The sequence below is a fragment of the Ranitomeya variabilis genome, chromosome 5, assembly GCF_051348905.1.
Source record: "Ranitomeya variabilis isolate aRanVar5 chromosome 5, aRanVar5.hap1, whole genome shotgun sequence".
NCBI lineage: Eukaryota > Metazoa > Chordata > Amphibia > Anura > Dendrobatidae > Ranitomeya > Ranitomeya variabilis.
In genome coordinates this window covers 266,990,544-267,010,462 of record NC_135236.1, presented here as the reverse complement: position 1 = coordinate 267,010,462, position 19,919 = coordinate 266,990,544, and the positions used below count along the sequence as shown (strand labels likewise).

At 44.5% G+C, this 19,919-nt stretch overlaps 1 protein-coding gene across 1 annotated transcript; it reads right to left on the bottom strand.

Moving 5' to 3' along the window:
• Nucleotides 1-517: 517 nt before the first annotated feature.
• On the bottom strand, nucleotides 518-1,868 carry LOC143773603 (cholesterol 25-hydroxylase-like protein 1, member 2). The gene has a single exon (XM_077261001.1). The coding sequence runs from the start codon at nucleotides 1,782-1,784 to the stop codon at nucleotides 843-845; it is 942 nt and encodes a 313-aa protein (XP_077117116.1). The 5' UTR covers nucleotides 1,785-1,868; the 3' UTR covers nucleotides 518-842.
• Between the last annotated feature and the right edge of the window lie 18,051 nt (nucleotides 1,869-19,919).

The window sequence follows — 19,919 nt, the reverse complement described above, 5'->3', positions numbered from 1 at the left end:
GATTCAGTATCACTATTATAAGTATTCCTCTTAAAGAGAATGAGTGAGAACTTGTTGACCATTGGGTCCAACCATTGGATCTTGCACCAATAGTAAGAATGGGAACTTTTATCCTAGGCTAGAATTGAGTGGCAGTGGCCAAGTGCAACCTGCAATCTATTCATTACCTATTGGGCTGCAGAGTGCTGCGTTTGGCTTTGGTCAGCAGCCCTATAAAGAATAAATGTAGCAGTGGTTGAGTGTCCGACATTTTCTAAAAGGGATAAAATTTCCCCATTAGGGATAAAATACTCTGCTCTGTCGATTGGTGGAGGTCCCAGCAGTCAGACCCCATGGATAGGTGACATATTGTCTTCACGGGAAAACCCCTTTGATAGTACCTTTAATAGTAATACAATCTCTCACATCTTGACCTCTGTGGTTGGCGTAGTGTTTAGGAATGACAGCACATTTATAACATTATCCACATTACACTGCTGTTTTTTTTTTAGAAAAATTAATTTGATTTTGTTATATAAATTGCTTGCAGACAGACCAACGTACCTTATTATGTTTCACAATATGTAAGTAGTTTTCTTACATCCTTCTTCCAAATAAATAGAGCCTTCTAAATATTTCACAAAACAAAAGTAGTATATTACTGTAACGGACAATTAGGACTGTGTCAGAGTTGTTCAGTAGCCAAAGACCCAGAATACATTTTAGTGTAAATCATGTATTCTCAAAAGACCATAGATTGTAATACTGGTGGTGAAACAAATACATATTCTCATTAACAACTGAAATATTCTCATTATTATCAAAACATAGAAACGTGTTGCTCTTTACACACAATATATAATTTAAGTGTTCCTTTCTTCAGCAATCCTATGTGTTGGTGAGACGCTTTCATCATAGAGGTTATCCTCCTGTTGACTAGCACAGCAGGTTTTATTTGAGGTGGCAACCTCCAGTATCCCTTTAGCAAAGGAAAAGTCTGCATGTGTGCCAAAAATTTTGTCCCAATGTGTAAAGTGAGGAGCATAGTTGCTCATGGGTTTCTGGTGATGTACATCATGTTTATTTGGCCCCCCATAGATTCCAAATGGTATCAGATGTGAAGTGGACCATGGAAAATCATATCCACAATGGTCTTCCACAGAGATATATACATGAAATACCATAAATATCCAGGTTGTGAAAATGTGGCACCTGAAGATTATAGGGTTTATTGTAGTCCAGAATCCAACAGTCACCAATTCCCAGCCTCCAAGACACTGCGTGGCTAAGGAGAAAGGAGCCATGTATTCATGATGAATGGCATGGAATGTTTTGTATAGCCACCTGTTCTTGTGATGGATCATGTGCCAAATAAAATATTGAAAATCAAATAGCAGAAGGCTTGCCGTCACACCAAACACTAGATCCAAAATGCTCGGAGCCTCTTCTGGCAATGGGCATGGAGGTCTCCAGTACCACTGGGCAAAAGCAGCTGGAAAGATAAAGAATAAGTGGTTGTATAGTGTCACTCCAAGGCAATGGAGAATCATTGGCCCAGTTGGATTTCTGTCCTGTTGTATCTTATACTTGTGAATAAAAGGCCACCTTCTATCCATGATGTTGAAAACCAGGTAAGGCATGCAGGAGAAAGCATAGCATGACACTGTAAGGACTACCGGGAAGAGTGGAGACCTAAGAGTATCAGCGTAATGAAGCCGCAGGTAGTCCCACAATGGCTGGAGAAGTGGTCCGCTATAGAGGTATGCGTCCAGAGCATGGGACAGACAGGAGAAGGCTTCCATCATCAGCACCTGCTTAGCTATAATTTTCAATGGAAATGCTGCATAGGATCTTCCTTTTTATTATGCATTTGGATGGCGCTGAGCTGACTCCCCCTCCCATTCGCAGCTTTCACAAACCCAACAATTCAGACCCTTTCCAGCTCCCTGACAACACAGCCTGGCTCCAGGAGGATAATGTGACTGCTTTAAAGGGGCCACAATTTAAAAAAAAACAGCTTTTAATTATAGCACTGAAACATTGAATAGATAAGTGGCTTTACATGTGCAATTTCATTCAAATACATAGAAAACATGTGCATTTAAAGGGATTGTCACTCATAAGAAATTATCTACCTTCTGTCAATTTAACCCTGTTGCTTTAAAAGCACTGTACAAAATTAGTGTTATGTTACCGTTGAATTATTTACTTACTGAAACCGTGCACTGAAACACAAGAATGGACTTCATTCTACAATCATCACCATGATCAACATATTTCAAATACCAAAAGTATGACTTTTATTGTCTACCATAACAATTTGCAAAATAATGACATGTTTATAAGGTGAGTATTAGACACGTTGTAATTATTTTCTCTTTTAGTGTCATGTGCTTAGTGCTGTTGATTACTGTATGGTATTTGGGGTTTGCCAGGCTGAGAAGCAATTTCTCTAGATATTCTATGTCACTGCAGACTGCCAACACCTGACACTATGTGATGAGCACACAGTCGTGATTCCCTTGTATTTCCCGTGTGAGTCGGCATGACATGCATGAAATTTTCATACTTTGTGGTCAGATGCTGACTACTTTCATCCGGCTTCTGTCCATAGAAGGAATTGAGAAAAGCTGGGTGAGACTAGACAGCACTTGTCCATAAGTAGGAAAATTGCATACATGTTGTTATGTGACCACCCACTAAGGGGAATCGTGACAGTGTGCACATCACAGTCTGCTGATTCTGCAGTCCCATAAGGTGACTGTAGACTTTGCTTCTCATACCAGACAACCCCGTTATACTTGCAAATGTCTGAAATAACTATTTCCCTGAAATAGACTTTGATTTAGATTTATCAATATATATTTTACTAACACATTGCTTAATATGACCATGAGAAAAGTTACCAATCATGTTTTATGAGTCCTAGACTGTAATCACACATGTACTAAATTGCACAGATGATTGTGCATATTCCTTTCTATAGGTGGATCTGAATGAAATGCAGAGAACATAGTATTTACATGTAAAAACACATTTTGAGAATCTTTTATTTCCTGCATTAAACATCAGAATATACTGTAATATACTGTTTGTTTCCCTTCACTTTGTTGTTTTACCAAGTATACTAACTTTTACAACAAATAATTGGATATTAGGCTTTTGCACTAGTAGAGCAAGCAGTTCCACAAATTAAGTCCCAATGTCGAAAAAATGGAGCAAAGTTTGTTCCTGGCTTTTGATGATGCAAGTCATGGGCTAAAGCGCCTCCATATAAGCCAAGTGGAAATATATGGTGAAAGGACCATGGAAAATTATAGCCTATGTGATCATCTACAGACATCCAAATACTAATAATGTTACACGTCCATGATGTCAATGGATGACATCCTAATTGAAACGGATTCATGGTACTCCAAAAGCCAACAGTCATCAACTCATAGCCACTGAGGTTCTGACTAGCCCATGAAAATGGTGCCACATACTCGTGATGAACAGCATGGACCTTTTTGTATAACCAGCTGTTTTTATGGTGTAGAACATGCCATATAAAATACTGTAAGTCAAACAAAAGTAGACATCCCAAGACCTCCCCGAAAAGAGTACAAATGGAAGGAGCACTTACTGGCAAGGATATAGGTGGCATCCACAACCAATTCAAAAATACTACTGGAAAGACATATATCACATGGTTGACCACAGCCTTCCAGATACAGAAAATCATCATCCTTATTGTTGGTTGCTTGTCCTTCTGAATTTTGTATTGATAGAAAAATTGGCATCGTTCTCCCAAAATGTCCATGACAGCAAATGGTAAACTGAAGCATAGAAAGCCTGAAAATGCAAGCAAGACAGGGAAAGCAGGGCTATTCACAGGACCACCAAACTCTGAGAGGATGTAATCCCAAAATGGCTGAAGAACCAAATGTTGGCTGGAAGTAGATGAGTTCATTCTGATATCTGTGTTCAGAGGCTCTCACTGGACAATTTATCTGGCCTCTAATCCAAAAACCAAGATATACAATGTATTAAAGCCATTGTTTCAATAAGATTTTTAAAGATCTGGTGGAACAATCTCATTATATAATGCCAAAATAAGTAATTGTGCTGTTTGCAGATTAGCTTCTAAGTAAAAGCGGATAAGAATTTGAAAGCCGCCAACAAAGACTAGAAAAAATGCACTTGTAAAGATGGCAAACAGTGAATTCTTAAGGTACCGTCACACTCAGCGACGCTGCGGCGATATAGACAACGAGCCGACCTAAACTAGATCGCTGGAGTGTCACTGTTTAGGTCGCTGTAGAGACGTCAAACAAAGCAACTCCAGAACGATGCAGGAGCGATCCAGTGACGTAACGGCGACTCACTTCTGGTTCTCGCTGGTTGTTAGCTCCATGTCAAACATTGCTGACGTCGTTGCTTTTGATGTCAAACATGATGATACACGCTGACCTGGCGACGAAATAAAGTTCTGGACTTCTAGCTCCGACCAGCGATGGCACAGCGGGATCCAGATCGCTGCTGCGTGTCAAACACAACGAGATCGCTATCCAGGACGCTGCAACGTCACGGATTGTTGTCGTTCTCGTTGCAAAGTTGCTGAGTGTGACGGTACCTTTAGTATTTGTAACTCTGTAAATATTAAAAGTATGTTAAGTACAATTAATACAACAAAGTTTATTTTTTATTCTTTGGTCGTTTTCTATTATTAGTGCTTGGGAATCGTTATGTGTCGTCATTTCAAGATATTTGCACATGTAAATAAGAAAAAATTATAAATCACAAAACATTACTTACTGTTCCTACATTCACAGTTGTAAAATTATAATTTTCAAATGTTCGTCAGATAAATATCTTGGAGAAGATTATTATTTCATTACACAAGAAGACTTTTATTTCATTCAGAATGCGGTAGTCACAATGCGGAGATAAAAATGGGCTCTGAAATGAATCCTGGCTTCTATAGTAAAGCAGCCCATATTGTTCAGCTTTATGAATCACATGCTGGCTTTTCACAGATATACATCCACTCAAAAGCTGTTTGTGTATCTGCAAAACTCATGATTTTTTTAATTTTCTTAGCAGAGTTGATTCCTTGTTAATTGAAATTTAGAAACTGAAGTATAATTTGGAAAAGTGTGAGGGAACAATTTTTCTCTGAATTTAGTTAATATAATTATGTCCATAAATTCTTAAACTGCATCTCCCATCTATATATATAATTGTCTAAGGGTTTTTCTGTCTGTCCTGGAAATCCCGCGTCTCTGATTGGTCGAGGCCGCCAGGCCTCGACCAATCAGCGACGGGCACAGTATCGACGTAGATGTCATAATGGTTGCCATGGCGACGATGATGTCATAAAGGTTGCCTCGACCAATTAGCGACGGGCACAGTCTGCCGCGAATTCTGGAATCATCATTGTCCATATACAACGGGGACATGCATATTCTAGAATACCCGACGCATTAGAATCGGGCGAGCAATCAGCGACGGGCACAGTATCGACGTAGATGTCATAATGGTTGCCATGGCGAGGATGATGTGATAAAGGTTGCCTTGACCAATCAGCGACGGGCATAGTCTGCCGCGAATTCTGGAATTATCATTGTCCATATACTACGGGGACATGCATATTCTAGAATACCCGATGCGTTAGAATCGGGCCACAATCTAGTTATCAAAATAATTCCATTCATATATAAATACAATTGTGCTCAAAAGTTTACATACCCCGGCAGAATTTTTGCTTTCTTGGCCTTTTTTCAGAGTATATGAATGATAACACTAAAACTTTTTCTCCACTCATGGCTAGTGGTTGGGCGACGCCATTTATTGTCAAACTACTGTGTTTTCTCTTTTTAAATCATAATTACAACCAAAAACATCCAAATGACCCTGATCAAAAGTTCATATACCCCATTTCTTAATATTGTATATTGCCCCCTCTAACATCAATGACAGCTTCAAGTCTTTTGTGGTAGTTGTAGATGAGGTTCTTTATTTTCTCAGATGGTAAAGCTGCCCACTCTTCTTGGCAAAAAGCCTCCAGTTCCGGTAAATTCCTGGGCTGTCTAGCATGAACTGCATTCTTGGGATCTCCCCAGAGTGGCTCAATGATATTGAGGTCAGGAGACTGAGATGGCCACTCCAGAACCTTCATTTTGTTCTGTTGTAGCCAATGACAGGTCGACGTGGCCTTGTATTTTGGATTGTTGTCATGTTGGAATGTCCAAGTACTTCGCATGCACAGCTTCCGGGCTGATGAGTGCAAATTTACCTCCAGTATTTGTTGATAGCGTGCTGCATTCATCTTTCCTTCAACTTTGACCAAGATTCATGTGCCTTTGTAGCTCACACATCCCCAAAACATCAGCGATCCACCTCCGTGCTTTACAGTAGGAATGGTGTTCCTTTCATCATAAGCAGGGTTGACCTCTCTCCAAATGTAACGTTTATTGTTGTGGCCAAATAGTTAAATTTTGGCCTCATCACTCCAAATTACCTTGTTCCACAAGTTTTGAGGCTTGTCTCTGTGCTGTTTTGCATATTGTAGGCAAGATACTTTGTGGCATTTGCGCAGTAATGGCTTTCTTCTGGTGACTCAAACATACTGCCCATTTTTCTTCAAGTACCTCCTTATTGTGCATCTTGAAACAGCTACACCGCTAGTTTTCAGAGTCCAGTATTTCAGCTGATGTTATTTGTGGGTTTTTCCTTGCATCCCAAACAATTTTCCTGGCAGTTGTGGATTATATTTTTGTTGGTATACCTGACCGTGGTTTTGTTTTTACAGAGCCCCTCATTTTCCATTTGTTAATCACAGTTTGAATGCTTGCTGGCTTGCATTATCAATTCCTTGGATATCTTTTTGTGTTCCTCCCTGTTTTATACAGTTCAACTACCTTTTCCGGTTGGTCCGTTAACAATTCTCTTGCTTTCCCCATGACTCACAATACAGAGACATCAGTGGCTGGATGAAAGATGCAAGAGTCTGTCTGGATCCCAGAAACTCACTCAGCTTTTATGCACACACATTGGCTACAAGCAAACAGCTCACAGGTGAGGATGTTACCTTTAGTAGCCTTTTGTGTTAACTTCTGTCCATGTTATCAGGCCAAAATCACCAGGGTATGTGAACTTTTGATCAGGGTCATTTGGATGTTTTGGGTTGTCATTATGATTTAAAATGAGAAAACACAGTAGTTTGACAATGAATGGCTTCACCCAACCACTAACTATTAGCGGAGAAAAAAGTTTTGGTGTTATCATTCATATTCTCTGAAAAAAGGCCAAGAAAGCAAAAATTCTGCCGGGGTATGTAAACTTTTGAGCACAACTGTATAGAAAAAATGCTGGTGACACTTAGGGCCCATACAATAAAAATGTAGCATGAACCAAAGAATATCAGCCATAGAAGTCATACATTAGCATAGGCCACAAGGCATATACTGTATACATACCATCTTTTGCCTTGGACTTCCATTAAGATTATGCTGTGTGCACAATTATCTGGTAAGTACTTTGACCATATCATCATTTTTATACAGATTTTCCAACTTCAAACTGTATGAACTTGAATGCTTATCAGATTAAGCAGATCAGGTGAGGTGCATTTGTGTAATGAGGGAGGATGCGGCACAAGGATATCAACGCCCTTTATCAAGTTATGCAGAATTATTAGGCAGTTTGTTTTCTTCAGGCAAAATGGGGCAAAAAAGAGATTTATCTGACTCTATAAAGTAAAAAAATTGTTAAGTCTTACAGATTGATTCAGAACTGTATAAATTACTAAGATATTGGGGTATGATCAAAGATATGCATGGAGATGTATCTGTGGTTATCATGGTCATAATGAGATGGTGACCGGCAGGATTGTAAATGGCCGGTATGTGCTGCAGAGGGAGTCTGCACTGTAAGCCTGAAGTAAAGTTGTTGTTATGGGACCTGTAGTCCCACAAGTGTTTGTATAATTGTGAAGGGAGGCTTACAGGGCTAGTTATGAGAGCTGGGTAGGTCGAACTAGCCACACACACCTCCCATCTATGGGAGTGGATACAACTACATAATGTGACCATGCTGTGGTCACATGGTTTCTGGGTATGGACCTGAATGGTTCCTGTCTGGAGTGGTCTCTGTAATGGAGAGTGTGTAGATCCTGGGTGGCTTGTGTGTTGGGAGGTCCTGTGTGTGGACTGGATCCCTGAACAGCGCACTGAGAGGCTGTGGATCTGGAAGACTGGTGTGTTGGGAGATCCTGGGAGTAGGATCGGATCCCTGAACAGTGCACTAAGAGACTGGTGTGTTGGACGGTTCCAGGTGGGGTCGGACGTCCTGAACAGCAAATGCTGTGGCCGGTGTGTTGGACGGTCCCAGGTGGGGACGGATGTCCTGAAGAGCGCATGGACAGGCCGAATGTATGCAGAGTCTGCAACGGCACTGCATTGGGGTAGCTACAGCCCGTCTGAGGATCTGGAGTGACTGATGCGTGCCTGCCGGGCAAGTTGGTGATCCCAGTTCAGCAGTTTCCCTGAAGGAGAGAGGACTGACTGGAGGTCAGCGTTTGGAGCAAGAGCTCCAGAAATTTAACACCCGGGAAGGGGGCTATCATAACGGCAGAGACGTATCTGCCAGTGGAACAGACTGTTGGTGCTTGTTGTGTTCCACGGACATTGATGAACTGTTCGGCATACGGTTACCCATGGTAACTGGGTGAAGTGAGAAGTCCAGCATGTTTAGTGTCTGTGAGTTGAAGCTGTATATTAAATGTATATAATTAACTGTGCATGTCCCGGTTTATGCTGCATAAAGTAAACCGGATAGACTGTTTAAGTGAAAAGCCGTGCCTGTCTGAGTGTATCCCGTTGCCAAGCGAGTGTCCCCCAACACATGCGGTAAGTGCTATCTCACACAACGAACAGGGAACCTTCACAAGTCACAGATATGGTCAGGATCAACGGTGGAGAGGAATTGCTCTGACCCAGGGTAGCCTCTCCTAACAGCCCTAGGCTTGGGAGTTTCCCGGCTTCTTGGGACAAGAGAGAATGAGATGACCAGTGTCTCCACAATAGAGGCACAAGCCCCTGGCTCGGCGAATCTAGTGCCATTGTTCAGCTAGCTTCACATTGTCGACTTGCATAGGTTCCAGAGGTGCTGTGGGCTTGGGATTCTGAGGAAAGAGCCAACTTTGGAAGGACAGAGCCAGATGAAGTGGTTTTCTCTGACACACCATTTCTCGGGAGAGCTCCTGGAACAGGAGGTCGAGTCCAATGGCAGGGAAAACTAGATCGTCCATTGTGGTAGGAATGTTTCGATCAGCTAGCTCATCATTGACGCTTCCGGACAATCCCTCCAGAAAGCTGCCACCAGTGCATTGTTGTTCAAGCCAAGTTCCGAGGCCATGGTGCGGAATCAGACAGAGTACTGACCTGACATAGTCTGAGGAGGGATGAATGTTATGGTTCTCAATGGCAAGAGAACATAGCCCAGCATACATAGGAACTAGCTCTTGGAAGGATGGAAACTTAAACTGACCATGAACTAAACCTGCCGCACAACTAACAGTAGCCGGGTAGCGTAGCCTGCGTTTTATCCCTAGACGCCCAGCGCCGGCCGGAGGACTAACTAATCCTGGCAGAGGAAAATATAGTCCTGGCTCACCTCTAGAGAAATTTCCCCGAAAGGCAGACAGAGGCCCCCACATATATTGGCGGTGATTTAAGATGAAAATGACAAACGTAGTATGAAAATAGGTTTAGCAAAATCGAGGTCCGCTTACTAGATAGCAGGAAGACAGAAAGGGTACTTTCATGGTCAGCTGAAAACCCTATCAATACACCATCCTGAAATTACTTTAAGACTCTAGTATTAACTCATAACATCAGAGTGGCAATTTCAGATCACAAGAGCTTTCCAGACACAGAAACGAAACTGCAGCTGTGAACTGGAACAAAATGCAAAAAACAAACAAGGACAAAAGTCCGACTTAGCTGGAAGTTGTCTGGTAGCAGGAACATGCACAGAAAGGCTTCTGATTACAATGTTGACCGGCATGGAAGTGACAGAGGAGCAAGGTTAAATAGCGACTCCCACATCCTGATGGGAACAGGTGAACAGAGGGGATGATGCACACAAGTTCAATTCCACCAGTGGCCACCGGGGGAGCCCAAAATCCAATTTCACAACAGTACCCCCCCTCAAGGAGGGGGCACCGAACCCTCACCAGAACCACCAGGGCGATCAGGATGAGCCCTATGAAAGGCACGGACCAGATCGGAGGCATGAACATCAGAGGCAGTCACCCAAGAATTATCCTCCTGACCGTATCCCTTCCATTTGACCAGATACTGGAGTTTCCGTCTGGAAACACGGGAGTCCAAGATTTTTTCCACAACGTACTCCAACTCGCCCTCAACCAACACCGGAGCAGGAGGCTCAACGGAAGGCACAACCGGTACCTCATACCTGCGCAACAATGACCGATGAAAAACATTATGAATAGAAAAAGATGCAGGGAGGTCCAAACGGAAGGACACAGGGTTAAGAATCTCCAATATCTTGTACGGGCCGATGAACCGAGGCTTAAACTTAGGAGAAGAAACCCTCATAGGGACAAAACGAGAAGACAACCACACCAAGTCCCCGACACAAAGCCGAGGACCAACCCGACGCCGGCGGTTGGCAAAAAGCTGAGTCTTCTCCTGGGACAACTTCAAATTGTCCACCACCTGCCCCCAAATCTGATGCAACCTCTCCACCACAGCATCCACTCCAGGACAATCCGAAGATTCCACCTGACCGGAGGAAAATCGAGGATGAAACCCCGAATTACAGAAAAAAGGAGACACCAAGGTGGCAGAGCTGGCCCGATTATTGAGGGCAAACTCCGCTAAAGGCAAAAAAGCAACCCAATCATCCTGATCTGCAGACACAAAACACCTCAAATATGACTCCAAAGTCTGATTCGTCCGCTCGGTCTGGCCATTAGTCTGAGGATGGAAAGCAGACGAGAAAGACAAATCTATGCCCATCCTAGCACAGAATGCCCGCCAAAATCTAGACACGAATTGGGTTCCTCTGTCAGAAACGATATTCTCCGGAATACCATGCAAACGAACCACATTTTGAAAAAACAGAGGAACCAACTCGGAAGAAGAAGGCAACTTAGGCAGGGGAACCAAATGGACCATCTTAGAGAAACGGTCACACACCACCCAGATGACAGACATCTTCTGAGAAACAGGAAGATCCGAAATAAAATCCATCGAGATGTGCGTCCAAGGCCTCTTCGGGATAGGCAAGGGCAACAACAATCCACTAGCCCGAGAACAACAAGGCTTGGCCCGAGCACAAACGTCACAAGACTGCACAAAGCCTCGTACATCTCGTGACAGGGAAGGCCACCAGAAGGACCTTGCCACCAAATCCCTGGTACCAAAGATTCCAGGATGACCTGCCAACGCAGAAGAATGAACCTCAGAAATGACTTTACTGGTCCAATCATCAGGAACAAACAGTCTACCAGGTGGGCAACGATCAGGTCTATCCGCCTGAAAATCCTGCAAGGCCCGCCGCAGGTCTGGAGAAACGGCAGACAATATCACTCCATCCTTAAGGATACCTGTAGGTTCAGAATTACCAGGGGAGTCAGGCTCAAAACTCCTAGAAAGGGCATCCGCCTTAACATTCTTAGAACCCGGTAGGTATGACACCACAAAATTAAACCGAGAGAAAAACAACGACCAGCGCGCCTGTCTAGGATTCAGGCGTCTGGCGGACTCAAGATAAATTAAATTTTTGTGGTCGGTCAATACCACCACCTGATGTCTAGCCCCCTCAAGCCAATGACGCCACTCCTCAAAAGCCCACTTCATGGCCAAAAGCTCCCGATTCCCAATATCATAATTCCGCTCGGCGGGCGAAAATTTACGAGAAAAAAAAGCACAAGGTTTCATCACGGAGCAGTCGGAACTTCTTTGCGACAAAACCGCCCCAGCTCCGATTTCAGAAGCGTCGACCTCAACCTGAAAAGGAAGAGCAACATCAGGCTGACGCAACACAGGGGCGGAAGAAAAGCGGCGCTTAAGCTCCCGAAAGGCCTCCACAGCAGCAGGGGACCAATCAGCAACATCAGCACCCTTCTTAGTCAAATCAGTCAATGGTTTAACAACATCAGAAAAACCAGCAATAAATCGACGATAAAAGTTAGCAAAGCCCAAAAATTTCTGAAGACTCTTAAGAGAAGAGGGTTGCGTCCAATCACAAATAGCCCGAACCTTGACAGGATCCATCTCGATGGAAGAGGGGGAAAAAATGTATCCCAAGAAGGAAATCTTTTGAACCCCAAAAACGCACTTAGAACCCTTCACACACAAGGAATTAGACCGCAAAACCTGAAAAACCCTCCTGACCTGCTGGACATGAGAGTCCCAGTCATCCGAAAAAATCAGAATATCATCCAGATACACGATCATAAATTTATCCAAATAATCACGGAAAATGTCATGCATAAAGGACTGAAAGACTGAAGGGGCATTTGAAAGACCAAAAGGCATCACCAAATACTCAAAGTGGCCCTCGGGCGTATTAAATGCGGTTTTCCACTCATCCCCCTGCTTAATTCGCACCAAATTATACGCCCCACGGAGATCTATCTTAGAGAACCACTTGGCCCCCTTTATGCGAGCAAACAAATCAGTCAGCAGTGGCAACGGATATTGATATTTAACCGTGATTTTATTCAAAAGCCGATAATCAATACACGGCCTCAAAGAGCCATCTTTCTTAGACACAAAGAAAAAACCGGCTCCTAAGGGAGATGATGAAGGACGAATATGTCCCTTTTCCAAGGACTCCTTTATATATTCTCGCATAGCAGCATGTTCAGGCACAGACAGATTAAATAAACGACCCTTAGGGTATTTACTACCCGGAATCAAATCTATGGCACAATCGCACTCCCGGTGCGGAGGTAATGAACCAAGCTTAGGTTCTTCAAAAACGTCACGATAGTCAGACAAGAATTCAGGAATCTCAGAGGGAATAGATGACGAAATGGAAACCAAAGGTACGTCCCCATGCATCCCCTTACATCCCCAGCTTAACACAGACATAGCGTTCCAGTCGAGGACTGGGTTATGAGATTGCAGCCATGGCAATCCAAGCACCAACACATCATGTAGATTATACAGCACAAGAAAGCGAATAATCTCCTGATGATCCGGATTAATTCGCATAGTTACTTGTGTCCAGTATTGTGGTTTATTACTAGCCAATGGGGTGGAGTCAATCCCCTTCAGAGGTATAGGAGTTTCAAGAGGCTCTAAATCATACCCACAGCGTTTGGCAAAGGACCAATCCATAAGACTCAAAGCGGCGCCAGAGTCGACATAGGCATCCGCGGTAATAGATGATAAAGAACAAATCAGGGTCACAGATAGAATAAACTTAGACTGAAAAGTGCCAATTGAAACTGACTTATCAAGCTTCTTAGTACGCTTAGAGCATGCTGATATAACATGAGTTGAATCACCACAATAAAAGCACAACCCATTTTTTCGTCTAAAATTCTGCCGTTCGCTTCTGGACAGAATTCTATCACATTGCATATTCTCTGGCGTCTTCTCAGTAGACACCGCCAAATGGTGCACAGGTTTGCGCTCCCGCAGACGTCTATCGATCTGGATAGCCATTGTCATGGACTCATTCAGACCCGCAGGCACAGGGAACCCCACCATAACATCCTTAACGGCATCAGAGAGACCCTCTCTGAAATTCGCCGCCAAGGCGCACTCATTCCACTGAGTAAGCACAGACCATTTACGGAATTTTTGGCAGTATATTTCAACTTCATCTTGCCCCTGAGATAGGGACATCAAGGCTTTTTCCGCCTGAAGCTCTAAATGAGGTTCCTCATAAAGCAACCCCAAGGCCAGAAAAAACGCATCCACATTGAGCAACGCAGGATCTCCTGGAGCCAATGCAAAAGCCCAATCTTGAGGGTCGCCCCGGAGCAAGGAAATCACAATCCTGACCTGCTGAGCAGGATCTCCAGCAGAGCGAGATTTCAGGGACAAAAACAACTTGCAATTATTTTTGAAATTTTGAAAGCAAGATCTATTCCCCGAGAAAAATTCAGGCAAAGGAATTCTAGGTTCAGATATAGGAACATGAACAACAAAATCTTGTAAATTTTGAACTTTCGTGGTGAGATTATTCAAACCTGCAGCTAAACTCTGAATATCCATTTTAAACAGGTGAACACAGAGCCATTCCAGGATTAGAAGGAGAGAGAGAGAGGAAGGCTGCAATATAGGCAGACTTGCAAGTGATTCAATTGAAAGCACACTCAGAACTGAAGGAAAAAAAAAAAAAAAAAAATTTTTCAGCAGACTTCTTTTTTCTCTCCTTTCTCTGCCAATTAATTTAACCCTTTGTGGGCCGGTCAAACTGTTATGGTTCTCAATGGCAAGAGAACATAGCCCAGCATACATAGGAACTAGCTCTTGGAAGGATGGAAACTTAAACTGACCATGAACTAAACCTGCCGCACAACTAACAGTAGCCGGGTAGCGTAGCCTGCGTTTTATCCCTAGACGCCCAGCGCCGGCCGGAGGACTAACTAATCCTGGCAGAGGAAAATATAGTCCTGGCTCACCTCTAGAGAAATTTCCCCGAAAGGCAGACAGAGGCCCCCACATATATTGGCGGTGATTTAAGATGAAAATGACAAACGTAGTATGAAAATAGGTTTAGCAAAATCGAGGTCCGCTTACTAGATAGCAGGAAGACAGAAAGGGTACTTTCATGGTCAGCTGAAAACCCTATCAATACACCATCCTGAAATTACTTTAAGACTCTAGTATTAACTCATAACATCAGAGTGGCAATTTCAGATCACAAGAGCTTTCCAGACACAGAAACGAAACTGCAGCTGTGAACTGGAACAAAATGCAAAAAACAAACAAGGACAAAAGTCCGACTTAGCTGGAAGTTGTCTGGTAGCAGGAACATGCACAGAAAGGCTTCTGATTACAATGTTGACCGGCATGGAAGTGACAGAGGAGCAAGGTTAAATAGCGACTCCCACATCCTGATGGGAACAGGTGAACAGAGGGGATGATGCACACAAGTTCAATTCCACCAGTGGCCACCGGGGGAGCCCAAAATCCAATTTCACAACAGATGAAGCACCAGGACCTGGCTCATCAAATACCTTGTGGAATGCCTCCAGGAAAGTCTGCAGGTCTGAAATTATCACATCTACTCTCTCCCACATTGGATTGGGCCATGCCAGAGCTTCTCCTCCAAGGCGAGACATTAGAAAGGCCATAATCGGTGGAGAACTGGTGGGTCAGCAATTCAAAGTGCAGTGAGCACTGGTTGATAAAACCTTGGCATTGCTTTGGATCCCCATCAAAACATGGTGATCCAGACAAACGGGTCTAAGACTTGAAGCATAATATGCAGACTGAATAGTCACTGCCTAGGTTGCCGCAGCTTCAACTGGAGTGGATACGATGGCTGATGTCAAAGCATCCAGGCAGACGTTAACAGTCCATAGATAAGATAGGATCTTGTCTTGCTGATCTCTCCGACAGGTCATCTTGTGGCACTGGTCCAAGGCAGGAGGAGTATGAAAGTCAGTGGGTTCCATGGCCTTAGCAAACTGTGCCACATCCAAGGAGAGCCTGGAGGGGCATAACTAAGCGAACACCTGGTTCTTCACTAGAGCCCCTGATGATGTGGTTTAACTTGAACACAGGTGGTTGCTAGGTCCAGGACAGACCTCGGAGCCGTGGCTGCTGACCCCCAAGACGACAGAGAAGCAATGACCAGCCATTAACTGGATAGCAGGAGGTATGAGGCTGGCAGACAGATGCAGGATAAAGCACAAGCAGGATAGGTACAGGAACATGGGACGACCACAGGTACGGGATCACAGGTGCAGGTTCAGACAGGTCAAGATCAGGAGTAGGCACAGGCAGAACGGGCTTGGGTATTTGTACAGCAGTGGGCACAGGAACGCATGCACTATGGGTGGACTGGGTAAAGTAAACGGGACAGACAGGATCAGATTCAGAGAGTACCGGTACAAGGACCATACAACTAGGTAGCAGGAAAAACACTGGTACTAACATTGCTAAGGCACCTCCCATTTGGGGAAGGTGCTTTAAATACCTAATGTCTCCCAGCCTTTGGCTGGGGACATTTTCAATGGTGCGCATGGCCCCTTTAAGAAGCAGGTAGTGCACACGCTCCATAAGCATTCTCCCAGGGGACTTGTGCGCCATAAGCAGGCCCTAAGAGGAGACAGACAGCGGGGATCAGGTGGCAAGATGACATGCTGGCATACCTGCTGAGTGGGGGAAGGGGACACATGCAGGGGTGCTTCGATCCTCACAAGACCTCCTACTCTCCTCCACACTTATTCACTCCTCACACAACCACCTCCAAGATGTCCACCAAATATCCCCCATCCTCTGGAATTCCACGCCTCAATACGTCCGATTAACCACCACCCTTGGATCCTTCAGACGGAACCTGAAAACCCATCTCTTCAGGCAAGCTTACAGCCTGCAATAATCATTCTGCCGCCTCACCACCACCAGAGCTGCCGCACCCCGACCTTCTGTCTCTTCCCCATTATCTCGTACAATGTAAGTCAGCAAGGACAGGGTCCTCTCCCCTCTGTACCAGTCTGTCATTGTAAAATTTGTTTACTGTAAACGATATCTGTAACTTTGTATGTAACCCCTTCTCATGTACAGCACCATGGAATTAATGGTGCTATATAAAGAAATAAATAATAATAACTATAGTGACAGTTCTCACTAATCGGTGCAAACTGTAAAGCACTGCGGAATATGTTAGCGCTATATAAAAATAAAGATTGTTATTATTATGATGCTTTCCAATCATAAAAAGGCAGCATCATAGGGATGGAAAAGTATACTCCCACAGTTCTGACTAAAATTAAAAACCATTGAAGTCAGGAACTGTGCCAGTGTGATACTTATCCATCTGCAGTCCCCAGCTGCTCCCTGATGCTCTGTCTGATTCTGCTGTCCACCTCCTCTCCCGGCACTTTAGTAGCAGACAGTGGCGAAACTTGAAACTCAACGGGGCCCCCAAATATTTTAAATCTCTAATAGAAATAGTCTTTTTCTATAGGCCAAGGGGACTTTTAGGGCCCTCTAGGCTCCAGTGCCCAGGTGCGATTGCAACCCCTGCACCTGTTGTACAGTAGTTACTCACCTGGTAGCAGACAATGCTAGGTAGAGATGCATGAACCCGTGGATGTTTGGGTCTGGCAGGTTCAGCCTAACATTTAAAAAACAAGGTTTAATTCGGGTACCTGTCATGATCTCAATGGCAAGAGAACATAGCATAAGCATATATAGGAACTAGCTCTTGGAAGATGGGAACTGAGCTGACCATGAACTAAACCTAACGCACAACTAGCAGTGGCCGGGTAGCATGCCTACGTTGATTCTAGATGCCCAGCACCAGCCGGAGGACTAAATAAAGCTAGCAGAGGAAAATATTAGTCCTAGCTCACCTCTAGAGAAATACCCCGAAAGGAGACAGAGGCCCCCCACATGTATTGGCGGTGAGTTGAGATGAAATAACAAACGTAGTATGAAAATAGGTTTAGCAAATTTGAGGTCCACTTACTACATAGCAGAAGACAGAAAGGACACTTTCATGGTCAGCTGAAAACCCTATCAAAAACACCATCCAGAAATTACTTTAAAACTCTGGCATTAACTCATAACACCAGAGTGGCAATTCCTGTTCACAAGAGCTTTCCAGACACAGTAACGAAACTACAGCTGTGAACTGGAACAAAATGCAAAAACAAACATGGACAAGAGTCCAACTTATCTAGTAGTTGTCTAGGAGCAGGAACAAGCACAGAGAGGCTTCTGATAACATTGTTGACCGGCAAGCAACTAACAGAGCAGCAAGGTTATATAGCGACTCCCACATCTTGATGGGAACAGGTGAACAGAGAAGATGAAGACACCAGTTCAATTCCACCAGTAGCCACCGGGGGAGCCCAGAATCCAAATTCACAACAGTACCCCCCCCTCAAGGAGGGGGCACCGAACCCTCACCAGAACCACCAGGGCGATCAGGATGGGCCCTATGAAAGGCACGAACCAGATCGGAGGCATGAACATCAGATGCATTCACCCAAGAATTATCCTCCTGGCCGTATCCCTTCCACTTGACCAGATACTGGAGTCTCCGTCTGGAAACACGAGAGTCCAAGATTTTCTCCACAACGTACTCCAACTCACCCTCAACCAACACCGGAGCAGGAGGCTCAACGGAAGGCACAACCGGTACCTCATACCTGCGCAATAATGACCGATGAAAAACGTTATGAATAGAAAAGGATGCAGGGAGGTCCAAACGGAAGGAAACAGGGTTAAGAATCTCCAATATCTTATACGGGCCGATAAACCGAGGCTTAAACTTAGGAGAAGAGACCCTCATAGGGACAAAACGAGAAGACAACCACACCAAATCCCCAACAGAAAGCCGAGGACCAACACGACGGTGGCGGTTGGCAAAAAGCTGAGTCTTCTCCTGGGACAACCTCAAATTGTCCACCACCTGCCCCCAGATCTGATGCAATCTCTCCACCACAGCATCCACTCCAGGACAATCCGAAGATTCCACCTGACCAGAGGAAAATCGAGGATGAAACCCCGAATTACAGAAAAACGGGGACACCAAAGTGGCAGAGCTGGCCCGATTATTGAGAGCGAACTCCGCCAATGGCAAAAAAGCAACCCAATCATCCTGGTCAGCAGACACAAAACACCTCAGATATGTCTCCAGGGTCTGATTAATCCGCTCGGTCTGGCCATTCGTCTGAGGATGGAAAGCGGACGAAAAAGATAAATCTATGCCCATCCTAGCACAGAATGCCCGCCAAAATCTAGACACGAATTGGGTCCCTCTGTCAGAAACGATATTCTCAGGAATACCATGCAAACGAACAACATTTTGAAAAAACAGAGGAACCAACTCGGAAGAAGAAGGTAACTTGGGCAGAGGAACCAAATGGACCATCTTAGAAAAACGGTCACACACCACCCAGATGACAGACATCTTCTGAGAAACAGGCAGATCTGAAATAAAATCCATCGAGATGTGCGTCCAAGGCCTCTTAGGAATAGGCAAGGGCAACAATAATCCACTAGCCCGAGAACAACAAGGCTTGGCCCGAGCACAAACGTCACAAGACTGCACAAAGCCTCGCACATCTCGTGACAGGGAAGGCCACCAGAAGGACCTTGCCACCAAATCCCTGGTACCAAAAATGCCAGGATGACCTGCCAACGCAGAAGAATGAACCTCAGAGATGACTCTACTGGTCCAATCATCAGGAACAAACAGTTTATCAGGTGGGCAACGATCAGGTCTCTCCGCCTGAAACTCCTGCAAGGCCCGCCGCAGGTCTGGAGAAACGGCTGACAATACCACTCCATCCTTAAGGATACCTGTGGGCTCAGAGTTACCAGGCGAGTCAGGCTCAAAACTCCTAGAAAGGGCATCCGCCTTAACATTCTTAGAACCCGGTAGGTATGACACCACAAAATTAAACCGAGAGAAAAATAATGACCAGCGCGCCTGTCTAGGATTCAGGCGCCTGGCGGTCTCAAGATAAATCAAATTTTTGTGGTCAGTCAATACCACCACCTGATGTCTGGCCCCCTCAAGCCAATGGCGCCACTCCTCAAAAGCCCACTTCATGGCCAAAAGCTCCCGATTCCCAACATCATAATTCCGCTCAGCGGGCGAAAATTTACGGGAAAAGAAGGCACAAGGCCTCATCACGGAGCAGTCAGAACTTTTCTGCGACAACACTGCCCCAGCTCCGATCTCAGAAGCGTCGACCTCAACCTGAAAAGGTAGAGCAACATCAG

Bases quoted from the DNA above. Each gene is read 5' to 3' on its own strand.
- LOC143773603 (XM_077261001.1), bottom strand. From the start codon at position 1,784: ATGATGGAAGCCTTCTCCTGTCTGTCCCATGCTCTGGACGCATACCTC.